Source organism: Bufo gargarizans, chromosome 8 (assembly GCF_014858855.1).
Source record: "Bufo gargarizans isolate SCDJY-AF-19 chromosome 8, ASM1485885v1, whole genome shotgun sequence".
Taxonomy (NCBI): Eukaryota; Metazoa; Chordata; class Amphibia; order Anura; family Bufonidae; genus Bufo; species Bufo gargarizans.
The window spans coordinates 175,489,447-175,502,341 of record NC_058087.1 but is presented as its reverse complement, the minus strand read 5'-3'; the positions used below and the strand labels follow the sequence as shown (position 1 = coordinate 175,502,341).

At 44.8% G+C, this 12,895-nt stretch overlaps 1 protein-coding gene across 2 annotated transcripts in view; it reads right to left on the bottom strand.

Annotated features, from left to right (window-relative positions):
• The window catches only part of SCNN1B (sodium channel epithelial 1 subunit beta), a 47,234-nt gene that overhangs the window by 1,100 nt on the left and 33,239 nt on the right, over window positions 1-12,895 (bottom strand). For both annotated transcript variants that reach the window (XM_044304898.1, XM_044304900.1), the window contains exons 7-12: window positions 11,034-11,141; window positions 8,693-8,810; window positions 3,976-4,051; window positions 2,854-2,911; window positions 1,246-1,307; window positions 635-710 (exon numbers count right to left, since the gene is read on the bottom strand). In XM_044304898.1, the coding sequence (XP_044160833.1) occupies window positions 635-710; window positions 1,246-1,307; window positions 2,854-2,911; window positions 3,976-4,051; window positions 8,693-8,810; window positions 11,034-11,141 (498 nt within the window). The remainder of the gene's footprint in view (window positions 1-634; window positions 711-1,245; window positions 1,308-2,853; window positions 2,912-3,975; window positions 4,052-8,692; window positions 8,811-11,033; window positions 11,142-12,895) is intronic.

Genomic DNA, 12,895 nt, shown 5'->3' with positions numbered 1-12,895 from the left:
AATTGGCATCTTGGGTTGTCACAGGATGATGAACCCAGGTCCATTTGCCCATATGGACATCATCTAAAGGGTTCCTGCCTAGGACTCTCCTCCATGTGCCAGAGGTTAGAGCTGCTCTAGGAGACACCCTATGTCCATTTGAATGACCACCATGTAATGTTGCATTTTACCCCGCAGGGAAATTTACGCCTAGAGGCATCTTCCTCCAGCATGTGGGTGAGATAATTGAGCGACGGCTTAATTTTTTTTACACGCTTTCTCTACCAAACTTCTTCTTTCATCTCTTGTCAGCACCATTCAGCCTAAAACTGAAGACCACTGTAGACAGGTTGGTTGCAAGGGACGTTCTGCTTGACAACTCAGTGTAAAAATGTCATAGCTCAGACCGAATAGGTCAAGATATACATTTATATGGACTGTGGTATCTTCAAGGTGATTACCAGGTAATAAAATGGTGCCCCTAACTCACATTTCTATTGTACAACAAAGTCAGTATGTCTTGACACCAAGGAGTAGTCCAGCAACCTCCAATTAAGGTGTCCCTTTCACAGGAATACCATAGTCTCTGCCCTCTCTTACCCGGTAGCCCATACTTATGACCTTATGGTCCAGCCCTTCCCCCAGGTGCACTTACATCGGTGGCTGCAGAATCTGAAACACTGCGGTAATTGTATTCCTGGAAGTATATGTTCAGTCTGATGATACCATTTCTGGCAAAAAAGAAAAAAATTGTAAATTTTAGTTTAGGTAAAGGATCAGCAACCTTCAGCACTCCAGATGCTCTAAAAGTACAACTCCCAGGTGGAGTGCCAAAAGGTTGCTGAACCCTGGTTTAGGTCAACACTGACAACGCACATCTGAAACAACTGGTGACCGTAAGAACTGTAGCTCCAACATGGGTATGATGGAAGATCTTCCCAGGGTACTGGGCAAACTGTCAATAGTGGGAGTCCATGAGATGGGGCCTCCCGAGATTAATGGAAACAAGACTGATCTTGAGGGCATGGGGTTACCTCTCTTGAAATCAATGGATGCCTTGGAAACCTATGAATACCAACAACTGGACCGGATTGAGAGGGGAACATACATCTATGAGCAGAATAATTTTTCTATCGACATTACAAAGTTATGTCCATTATGAATTCACCCTAGTGTGGACTGTTTGGCAAGTGTGAATAAGGTTTAGGCTGAGAAGGGCAGTCAATAAACAAAATCTCTGTTACATTATGGCAGACACCAACCCACCTGTTCACAATTATCTTCTCGCTGCTTTCTTTTTCATAAGAAAGAACATGAAAAATCCAGTCCTGATAGAATATACAAAAAAAAAATACTATCATACAAGTGGAATACTGGAAAGTCCAGAACAATGGCTTCTTTAAGGTTTTGCAGTGCTTACAAATTTTTGTAAAGTAAAGGAACACTCCCGGGTCTGTGAGGGTGGAGCATGACACAATAATTTTAGACACCAAATATACAAGCCATGCTCCACCGCTAGGCAAACATAGATACTCTTGGGTGTCCTCGTTCAGAGGAAATTTTTAAGGCTAGTTTCACACTAGCGGCAGGGGACTCTGGCAGGCTGTTCCAGCGGGTGAACAGCCTTTCAAATACGTCCTGCCGCTAGTTCACGTGTGTCCCTGGACTGCCACTCCGTCCCCATTGACTATAATAGGGGTGGGGGCGGAGTTCAGACGGCAGCGCATGCCGAGAGGCAGCCATACTAAAACTTCTGCATGCAGTACTTTTAGTCCGGCTGTCTCTCGGCGTGCGCTGCCGTGCTGCCACCGGATTTCCGCCCCCGGCCTCATTATAGTCAATAGGGACGAAGCGGCAGTCTGGGGGCAAATGTGAACTAACGGCAGGACAGATCCGACAGGCTGTTCACCTGCCGGAGTACCCTGCCGGAGTCCCCTGCCGCTAGTGTGAAAGTACCCTTAGACCATGTTTTCCATTGATGGTTCAACGGGCAACTGTCGACCAGCTTCATGGGGGTTAACATGAATATTTGGTCCAGGTAAATGTAATAGGTGTCAGTCAGCACTTTTCATCATGCTAAACGGCTGACAGTACTAGGTAGGGGCTGGGGAGAGAAGATAAATATAAATTTGTGGGACTTTTCTTATCAGGAGTAGTGAGAATATGAAGTTGTAGGCTTCTTTCACACATATGTGGTCCGTGAAAATCCACGTATGTGTGAATGAGGCATCAGTCTGCCAGGTTGGTCTTCTGCAAGTGCCCAGAAGGCAGTGCTTCACTATAAAGTGCTCTCTGCATTGACCTGCTTCACAGTCCCTCCTCTCTGATCTGACAGCTGTAGTAGTCTCATGCTACAGCTGTCACGTAGAACAGAAGGGAGGGACTGTGAAGCAGCTCAATGCAGAACACTTCACAGTGAAACTCTGCCTCACTTGTAGGAGCAGAATTTGGCAGAATAAAACATCAAATTCACACTACTCCTGAAGACAAAAGCTCCACAAAAGGTATGTTTGTACTACTCTCACCAGCTCCTACCTAGTGCAGTCAGCAGTTTAGCATCGTCAAAACTGCTGACAGCGCTCTCTTTAATGAGGGGATCAGTGAGGAAAATAAGCAGGAAACTTATTCAACAAATACCTGTATGGACCAGTCAAGCCTGAAATAATGGCACATGTTGTACGGTTGGTTTCCCATCACATTTTACAAAAAGTTGGGATTAGGAAGACTGAGTATTGATTTGTCAATAACTTTACAAGTGGACAATTTATAGACCCTGCACATATTATTCATATTTTAGCAGAAATTGGGTCAATACATTCATACCTAGGGCATGCTTATCCCCCAGAGGGTTGGGTATTACATGGGGGTACATACCTCTGCTGCAGCGGAGGGCCATTCAGCCATGGAGATGGTCATTTTATAGTTACTGTCACTGTAATAATGGAGTAAAACATCAGTCTATATAGCTGGTCTAAACAAATGGCTTTCCATATCACGACTGGCAAATGGTAAAGTCTTGGCTACCTACAGCCACCACTAGGGGGAGTGCAGGGAATCACAGCATATGGTTTTAATGGGGGAGATTTATCACGATTCAGTCATGATTTTCCCTGTGCTGCCAGAGCATGTACCCAAGTATGGCGAGGCCTTGTTATAAATTTGACACATTCATTAGCAATCGGTACACCTAAACTGTAATCTATGGCAGCTTGGAGCTGCCGTAAATTTGCCTTAATTTATGCCAGAAAATGGCGTAAGTGAAGATAAATAAGCTGAGCCCATTGGCTCAAGATTTTGTCACAGTGGCAGTTAAAAAGTCACATACCTGGCAACTTTTTTACATAATAAAAATGTTTTAGGGAGATGATAAATCTCCCTCATTGTGTCAAATGCAAGCTGTATATGCCTGTATGCAGGAAGCTCCCCCTAGTGGTGGCTTCTGATACTCAGTATTGTATAACTTAGACTACTTTCACACTCGCGTTTGCCATTGACGGATCCGTTCAGATAATACGACCGTCTGCATCCGTTCAGAATGGATCCATTTGTATTATCTGTAACGTAGCCAAGAGGGATCCGTCTTGAACACTATTGAAAGTCAATGGAGGACGGATCCCTTTTCTATTGTGCCAGATTGTGTCATAGAAAACGGATCCGTCCCCATTGACTTACATTGTGTGTCAGGACGGATCCGTTTGGCTCAGTTTCATCAGACTGACCCCAAAATGCTGCAAGCGGCCTCCAGAGCGGAATGGAGACGGAACGGAGGCAAACTGATGCATTCTGAGCAGAATACATTAGAATGCAAAGTGATCCGTTTTGGACCGCGTGTGAGAGCCCTGAACGGATCTCACAAATGGAAAGCCAAAACGCCAATGTGAAAGTAGCCTTAATTAAAACATACAGGGGATTTGATGCTCAATAACCTAAAAATAATGTTCCAACCATTGTATCTACACTTGTGATGATAGAACATGAAAGCGGATCATTACTTACTTGCATGGCTGCTGACAAAGATTAATACACTTTTCTCTCTCCATCACAGAGTCTTTCATCTTGTAATAACAGGACACTGCAAACAGAGACTTGGATTAATGTGCATATGTGCTGTTAGCAGGGGTATAGCTATAGAGGATGCCGAGGTATCAGCTGGACCTGGGCTCTGGGGCCTGAGTACCCTTTGGGAAACACCAGTAGTACCCACTGATCAGTCAAAGCCACCTGGTGTAAAACGTCATTTATCAAACCAGACCACCTTCCACTGTTGCTCCATGTTCCAGTTCTCATATCCACTGTGAGCACTTTCAGCAGTGGACAGGGATTAGAACTGGTAATTTCAGTGATCTGGAGCTGCACAACCAGATACACAACAAGCTGCAAGGAACTTTTTGGCTTTACAGTTGCTCTTCTGTGGGATCAGAGCAGACGGTCTAGCCTTTGCTTCCCATGTGCATCAGGGAGCCTTGGGTGCCCATGACCCTGTTACCAGTTGTCCTTCTGTGGACCATTTTTGGTAGGTATACCTGAAACACCCCACAAGACCTACTGTTTTTGAGATGATCTGACCCAGTCCTCCAGCCATCACAACTTGGCCTTTGTCACATTTGCTTGCCCCATTTATCCTGCTTCCCTCATATCAACTTCAAGAACTCACTATTCCCTTGCTGCCTACCCATCCCTATCCCACCCCTTCACAGGCGCCATTGTCACAAGATAATCAATGTTCTTCAATTTTTATGGTTTCAAGGTTATGGCTGATCACTGCACTGGCGTAGCTATAGAAACATAGAATGTGTCGGCAGATAAGAACCATTTGGCCCATCTAGTCTGCCCAATATACTGAATACTATGGATAGCCCCTGGCCCTATCTTATATGAAGGATGGCCTTATGCCTATCCCATGCATGCTTAAACTCCTCCACTGTATTTGCAGCTACCACTTCTGCAGGAAGGCTATTCCATGCATCCACTACTCTCTCAGTAAAGTAATACTTCCTGATATAACTTTTAAACCTTTGCCCCTCTAATTTAAAACTATGTCCTCTTGTTGCATTTTTTTCTTCTTTTAAATATTGTCTCCTCTTTTACCTTGTTGATTCCCTTTATGTATTAAGCAGTTTCTATCATATCCCCTCTGTCTCGTCTTTCTTCCAAGCTATACATGTTAAGGTCCTTTAATCTTTCCTGGTAAGTTTTATCCTGCAATCCATGTACCTAGTTTAGTAGCTCTTCTCTGAACTCTCTCCAAAGTATCAATATCCTTCTGGAGATATGGTCTCCAGTACTGAGCACAATACTCCAGATGAGGTCTCACTAGTGCTCTGTAGAGCGGCATGAGCACCTCCCTCTTTCTACTGGTAATGCCTCTCCCTATACAGCCAAGCATTCTGCTAGCATTTCCTGCTGCTCTGTGACATTGTCTACCTACCTTTAAGTCTTCTGGAATAATGACCCCTAAATTCCTTTCCTCAGATACTGAGGTTAGGACTGTATCACTGATTTTATATTCTGCTCTTGGGTTTTACGCCCCAGGTGCATTATCTTGCACTTATCAACATTAAATTTTAGTTGCCATATTTTTGACCATTCCTCTAGTTTTCCTAAATCCTTTTCCATTTGGTGTATCCCTCCAGGAATATCAACCCTGTTACAAATCTTTGTATCATCAGCAAAAAGACACACCTTACCATCAAGGCCTTCTGCAATTTCGCTGATAAAGATATTAAACAATATGGGTCCCAGAACAGATCCCTGAGGTAATTTTAGACAGCTGACTTAGAACCTCTTCCTCTGTAAAGACACATGCATCAAAAGATTCCTTAGTCTTCTTTCCTAACTGAGGTCCTTCTCCTTCATTTTCCTTCGTAAAGACTGAACAGAAGTATTCATTGAGGCAGTTAGCTAGTTCTTTATCTTCTTCCATATACCTTCCTTCTTTTGTTTTTAATTTTGTAATTCCTTGTTTTAGTTTCCTTTTTTCATTTATGTATCTGAAGAAGCCTTATCGCCTTTTTTCCCTGACTGAGCTAATTTCTCTTCTGCCTGTGCTTTAGAAGCTCTTATAACATGTTTGGCCTCTCTCTGCCTAATCTTATAAATTTGCCTGTCATCCTTGTTTTTTTATTTTTATTTATTTATTTATAATTACTATTACAATTGCGACCGGGCCCCTAAGCCAGGAGAGCCACAGTAAACTGCCCACTAATGATTTTAATACTGGGGAGGGGGGGGGGAGGGCACACTGCCCACCAATGATTTTAATACCGAGGGGGAGGGGTACACTGCCCACCAATGATTTTAATACCGAGGGGGGGGGGAGGGTGCACTGCCCACCAATGATTTTAATACCGGGGAGGGCGCACTGGGGGCTGGTGAGAGGCACTGGGGGCTGATGGAGAGGCACTGGGGGCTGATGGAGAGGCACTGGGGGGCTGATGGAGAGGCACTGTTGGCTGATGAAGAGGCCACTGGGGGCTGATGGAGAGGCTACTGGGGGCTGATGGAGAGGCTACTGGGGGCTGATGGAGAGGCTACTGGGGGCTGCTATAAGGCTACTGGCGGCTGCTATGAGGCTACTGGCGGCTGCTATGAGGCATGGGGCTCTTATCTGAGGTCTGATTGGGGGGTCATTAATTTTGGGGTCTGAACTGAGGTGTGATGTGAGGTCTTATTGGGGTGTTATTAACATTGGGGATCTCTTTGGGGCTGTCAGCTGAGGTCTGATTAACATTGTGGGTCTGATTGGTGGTCTGACCTGAGGTCTAATGAAATGTATTTTTTTTCCGGGGCAGCTTGGAGAAAAAAGGCCTCACAGCACCCCTGAGGCCAAGCCTGCCAGCACCCCTGAGGCCAAGCCTGCCAGCACCCCTGAGGCCAAGCCTGCCAGCACCCCTGAGGCCAAGCCTGCCAGCACCCCTGAGGCCAAGCCTGCCAGCACCCCTGAGGCCAAGCCTGCCAGCACCCCTGAGGCCAAGCCTGCCAGCACCCCTGAGGCCAAGCCAGCCAGCACCCCTGAGGCCAAGCCAGCCAGACCCCCTGAGGCCAAGTCTGTCAGCACCCCTGAGGCCAAGTCTGTCAGCACCCCTGAGGCCAAGCCTGCCAGCACCCCTGAGGCCAAGCCTGCCAGCACCCCTGAGGCCAAGCCTGCCAGCACCCCTGAGGCCAAGCCTGCCAGCACCCCTGAGGCCAAGCCTGCCAGCACCCCTGAGGCCAAGCCTGCCAGCACCCCTGAGGCCAAGCCTGCCAGCACCCCTGAGGCCAAGCCAGCCAGACCCCCTGAGGCCAAGTCTGTCAGCACCCCTGAGGCCAAGTCTGTCAGCACCCCTGAGGCCAAGCCTGCCAGCACCCCTGAGGCCAAGCCTGCCAGCACCCCTGAGGCCAAGCCTGCCAGCACCCCTGAGGCCAAGCCTGCCAGCACCCCTGAGGCCAAGCCTGCCAGCACCCCTGAGTCTTCAGAACTGTAAGTAAATTATATATAAGGGGAGCTTATATTATGAAAGAGACAAATTATGTCAGGGCGGCTCTTCACCTACACGTGTATCAGCACTAGATATATACCCCTTACTCTCCCTAATACCCAAACGACACAAAATACATATCCCTACCTTCTGTCTAATACACATACACACCCCACGATATGTACTTTCACCTTCTTGTGTTACAGACCCCTGTACAATTTAACAATCTTCTTTAATACACAGACATTTAGATTCATACATTTCCTACACTGGCACAAATGCGTTGCCAGTGACCAACTGTCTGTGCTCAGTCCTACGTGTAACCGTCGCAAGTGCATGAGGAGCTGCGGATGTGGCAGCGAGGTCCGAGAGGTATGTGGGGGTGGGAGATCCAGGTTGGCCCATAAAAATCTTTTGCTATGGGGCCTAGTCATTTCTAGCTACGCCCCTGCTGATCAGTGTCAATGTCGCATGGCTGGTGGGGAACCATGATCTATTAGTTTTGGATCTGGCTTTGCCCATTTCTTGGGCAGTCACCAGTGACACCCAATTCTGTGCCCTTCGCATACTGGTGGTGAGGAGACGTAGCTAGAAGTTCTAATAGGTTCAGTTGTGAACCTCTTCTGGAGGACTATCTGTTTCCTAGCTCTGCCAACTTAGGCTAGTTTCACACGTGTCAAAGAAATTTGTCAGACTGTTCAGGCAGAGAACAGCCTACTGGAGTTCTCTGGATACGGCATAGCAGGATTTTTGCCGTGTGCCCGCCAGACCCCTTTGACTATAATGAGATGTGGCAGGGATCTGGCCACTCCCCGGCTTATATGCTGGGATTCGGCCAGCCAAAAACTTGTGGCAATTTTTGTCCTGGCCTTTTAATCAGCTATGCCGTATCCAGAGAACTCCAGTAGGCTGTTCTCTGCCTGAACAGTCTGACAAATTTCTTTGACATGTGTGAAACTAGCCTAAGTTGGATATGCTGAGGGGCAACCGAATCCCCACCGCATCCCATTATAGTCAATGGCTTCCGGTGGGCATTTCGCACTATCCGGCAATGCTGGATCTGGAGTTTTGGCAGAGAACAGCCTGCCGGATTTCTTTGACGCATGTGTGAAAGTAGCCTTACGCATCTCAGTAGCACCGGGGGCATATGCCCCGACACGCCCTCTAGTTACTTCCCTGGGGTGCTCCAGAGTGGAGGCTGAAGGCAGGTGGAAAATAATAATAACCTCAATGACCCTTTAGTGCGTTGTACATACCCCAGTCCGGATCTTCCTTGTTGTTGCAGTAATGGGCCCCATCCGGAAGTGGAAACAAGTAGTGAGCGCAGTTACACTGTCCCACCATCCCTTCCTGGAAACACGAACGCAGGCAAGACTTGAGGGGAGAAGAAGTGTGTATTTCTATAAACTTTTGTTTAATTTTCTTATCAGGCAAGACTCTATATAAAATGACACCTATATAAGGGCTCATGCATAAGAACACATTTTTTCCCGTGTCCATTCCGTTTTTCTTTGTGCGGCCAATGTGCGGAAATATTCACTTCAATGGCTCGACAAAAAAATCGAAATGTCCTGTATGTCCCCATGGCCGTTCTGCAAAAAAGAACAACACATCCTATTCTTTTTTTTTTTCCACGGACAAGGACAGGCATTGTTACAATGGTTCCGGATGCAATATGAATGTCACACAAACGTCATCCGTATTTTTTGGGGACTGCAAAATACATAATACATGCGGTCGTGTGCATGAGCCCCAAGAGTCATGTTTGGTTGATCTGTAGATTTTTCCAGCACCCCTAATCTCTCTTCACAGCAGGAGAAGGAACTATACAGTCTGAGATGTTAGATGGAAGTGACATCACCAACCTCTTCCAGGTAGACCCGCCCCCTTTGCTCTGTCAGTGGTCTAAAATTTTAGTTCCAGCAACAAATCTGGATACAATACGGACATGAATACTAATGAAAATGGGAGTATTTTTGGGCGTATTTTTAAGGTTCCATTGATTCTATGGGTAGTTAATTAAGACCGACAGGATGCTATGGATACACAGTCTATATTTATTCACTGAACTCTATCTGTATAGCGCCACCTGCTGTTTGCTCTTTTTCTAATGTATCTGTCCTGCTCACTGAGTGAAAGCACATGCTCCATTTCCATCCTTTGACTGCCACTAAGTGCACGCCTCCTAAGCTGCCAGCTTCTAAAAAATCTAGCAGAGCAATCGGAGCAATGATGGGCAGATCGCCCGCACTTTTATTTACAGACAGCTGTTCCTTGGAATTTCGGCCGATTCTGGCGTCAGCTATATTGAATATATGTAAGTAAAGTCCAATGTAATCCCGAAGATTATATGATATTTGCTCAAGGCACATGTAATACCCGGCAGAAATTCAACAAGAATTTTGGGCCGCCTGAGCCTCTGTGTGCCCAGTCCTATTTCATGCTAATGATTTTTGCTGAACACCAATCAGGCATGAATGCCAGGTGCCCTGAACACTGAACCATTTGTGTGTTCCTCAAGTAACACTATACCATCGCTCTTAAGGGCACCTGATTGCATAACACAATATGTCTAATTTTATCTACATGGATCATTTTATGACTAAAAGTACTCAGTTGGTATTAAAAATGTAAATACTCTTAAAGGGGTTATCTCATGACTAATGTAAAAAATTGAATCAGACATCATATAGTACATGCCGATCTCTTTCTAACAAAGCTAGAACCAGCCCTGTACCTCACATGGGTCCAGAGATCTCCCCATTCATTGCTCTGCTACTTATATCAAGCTGACTGCTAAAGGGGCGTGTCTTTTCTGCTGCAGCTAAGGGGGCGTGTCCATGCTCTGTCCTATCACAGCTCAGGAGGCAGTTGAAGGATAAAACTGAGCATGTGCGGCCTTCTCAGTGAGCAGGACAAAGAAATAAGAAAAAGAACAAACAGCAGGTGGTGCTATACAGATACATTTTACTGAATAACTCAGTGGCTATACAAAATTTCTAATTACATCCAATTACAAAAGTATTCAGATCCAGGTGCTAGTTTGAAAATTGGTTTGTGGGAAAACCCCCTTTAAAGAGGTTGTATGAGTAGAAAAAAGGGATCTGTGTTATTTTCCCAGAGGCAGCGCCACTCTTATCTACAGGCTGCGTCTGGTACTGCAGCTATAGAGAAAAAACAGACATTTGACGTCTCATTTACTGCATGACTCAGATTTACATTTCTCTACAGTTTATAGCAGAGACTTTAAGCCTTAGAAAAGTAGGTGATTTTCCATTTTTGTGTCTTCGTTTTTCACTCCCTGCCTTTCCGGAGCCATAACTTTTCTTTCCGTTCACATAGCCTTATGAGGGCTTGTATTTTGCAGGGCAAGTTGCACGTTCTAATGACATCATTTAATATTACATACAATGTAGTGGGAAGCGAGAAAAAAGATCCAAAAGAGGTTGATATGGAAGAAAAAATGTAATCCCGCCACAGTTTTATGGGTTTTGTTATTACAGCGTTCCCTGTGCAGTAAACCTGACCTGTCACCTTCATTCTCTCAGTTAAAACTAAATGTCTTCTATGCATTTATTTTACAACTTCTGGCATTACCTGGATTGAGTAGGAACTGTTGTACTTTTCATAGAGATTTGCCACTGGAATATCAGAGCCATCCATTGTGCATGTGGAGTATGGAGCCTCTAAGTGCTCCGTCTGGTCCTGAAAGAAGAGTGTAGACAGAGAGAATATGTGAGTGCTGGTATACGGATACACCGGGGCAGATTTACTTGTACTGTCTAAGATTTAGACAGTTCAAATTTAGGATGGACAGATGTACCAGATTTATCACAATGGATGATCCTAGATGATAAATCTTGAGCACCTATAGACTGCCTGATCTATCTACCGTATTTTTCGCTCCATAAGACACACTTTTTTCCCCCCAAAGTCGGGGGGGGGGGGGGGAATGTCAGTGCGTCTTATGGGGTAAATACTAATGAGCGATTCCATTATGGAACCGCTCATTAGTACAGGATTAGTACAGGAGGACGGGAAGCAGAGAAGGCTCTGTACAAGGAGACGGACTGGGAAATTAAAGTGGCCCTGGAAAAAATATTAAAAGTGGCCCCATTTTTGTAGTTGGGTCCAAACTGATAAAAGGCAGGACCAGCAATACCATACTGTGGCACATTATACCACCCAACAGAGCCAAATACTACAGTCCATCACAAAATACTGCCAGCAGCACAAAATACATCCCCAAAAACTTCAAAAACATACCAAATCACAACATTTAACTCAATAACATTGCATCAACCCCTTGGCAATAATTAAACCTTCTGGCTGTACGAAGCACTTGAACATTTTATGAGGCAATGGATTTTATAAACCACTAGGACACCAGGGACTATAGGAGCCACTGAATTACTATGGATCTAAAAAGCCATCCGGGAATTTATAAAACTGTACAATACGTGTGGTTTCATAAACTACTTGAACATTAAAAGTTTTATTAGATACTAGACCACCTGAGATTTTATTAAACCACTATGTCTCCAAGGACTACATGAATCATTGGATTACCATGGATAAAATTTTTTTTTAATTTTTAATAAACATTACACCATCAGGCATCTTTCTAAAACAGAAGAATACCAGGAGTTTTATAACGCACTAGAGCACTTGAACTGTTACAAGTCACTAGATCACCTGTGATTTCAATAAAACACTAGCTTACCAGGGTTTATTTGAGCCATTTCATTATCTCGGATCTTCGAAACCATTGAATCCACCAAAAATTTTACAGAAACACTGGAACTTACCTTTACGACTTTTAGAAACCACTGAAGAATTGCTGTAAGATTTTTTGTAAGACACTAGACCACCAGGGATTTGATAAACCACTACTAGTTTACCAGGGGACTTTACAGTACTAGATATCTCCCTACTTTTATTTAGATAGTTTGGTGGAGAGATACAACAAAACCAAGTTGCTCATGAGGATTTTGCTGATTCCTCATTGAACGCTTCTTAAGAAATCAAGGAATGATTGTGTAATGTCAAGGCAGGTAGTCAATGCAGCATACTTCTGTGCCTCGCCCTCAGCCCCACATCATTAAAGGGCATGATGACCCCTCTAAGGCCACGTGACAGACACTAATAAAGAGGCGTAACTTTATTATACTGAAGGTTTGGCCGGTCTTTGGTGATATTTCACAAGCTTCCTTCAGTTGCTGAAAATAAATTCACGCAAGAGATCTAAATCTTCCAGTAAAACCCTCCCTTCTCCACCTCAACTCCCTGGGAGGCTGAGAATTTAAACGTCAACAACTAAGATAACATCCACTTACAAGTATAATAAAAGCCATAAACATGTTTGAAAAAAAAAAACATTATGAGGCCGCCTTAGGTTGGATTCACCCAGTTTTAACCAAACCAAGAAGCTGGCTGGCATCCAATCAGATAACATTGTT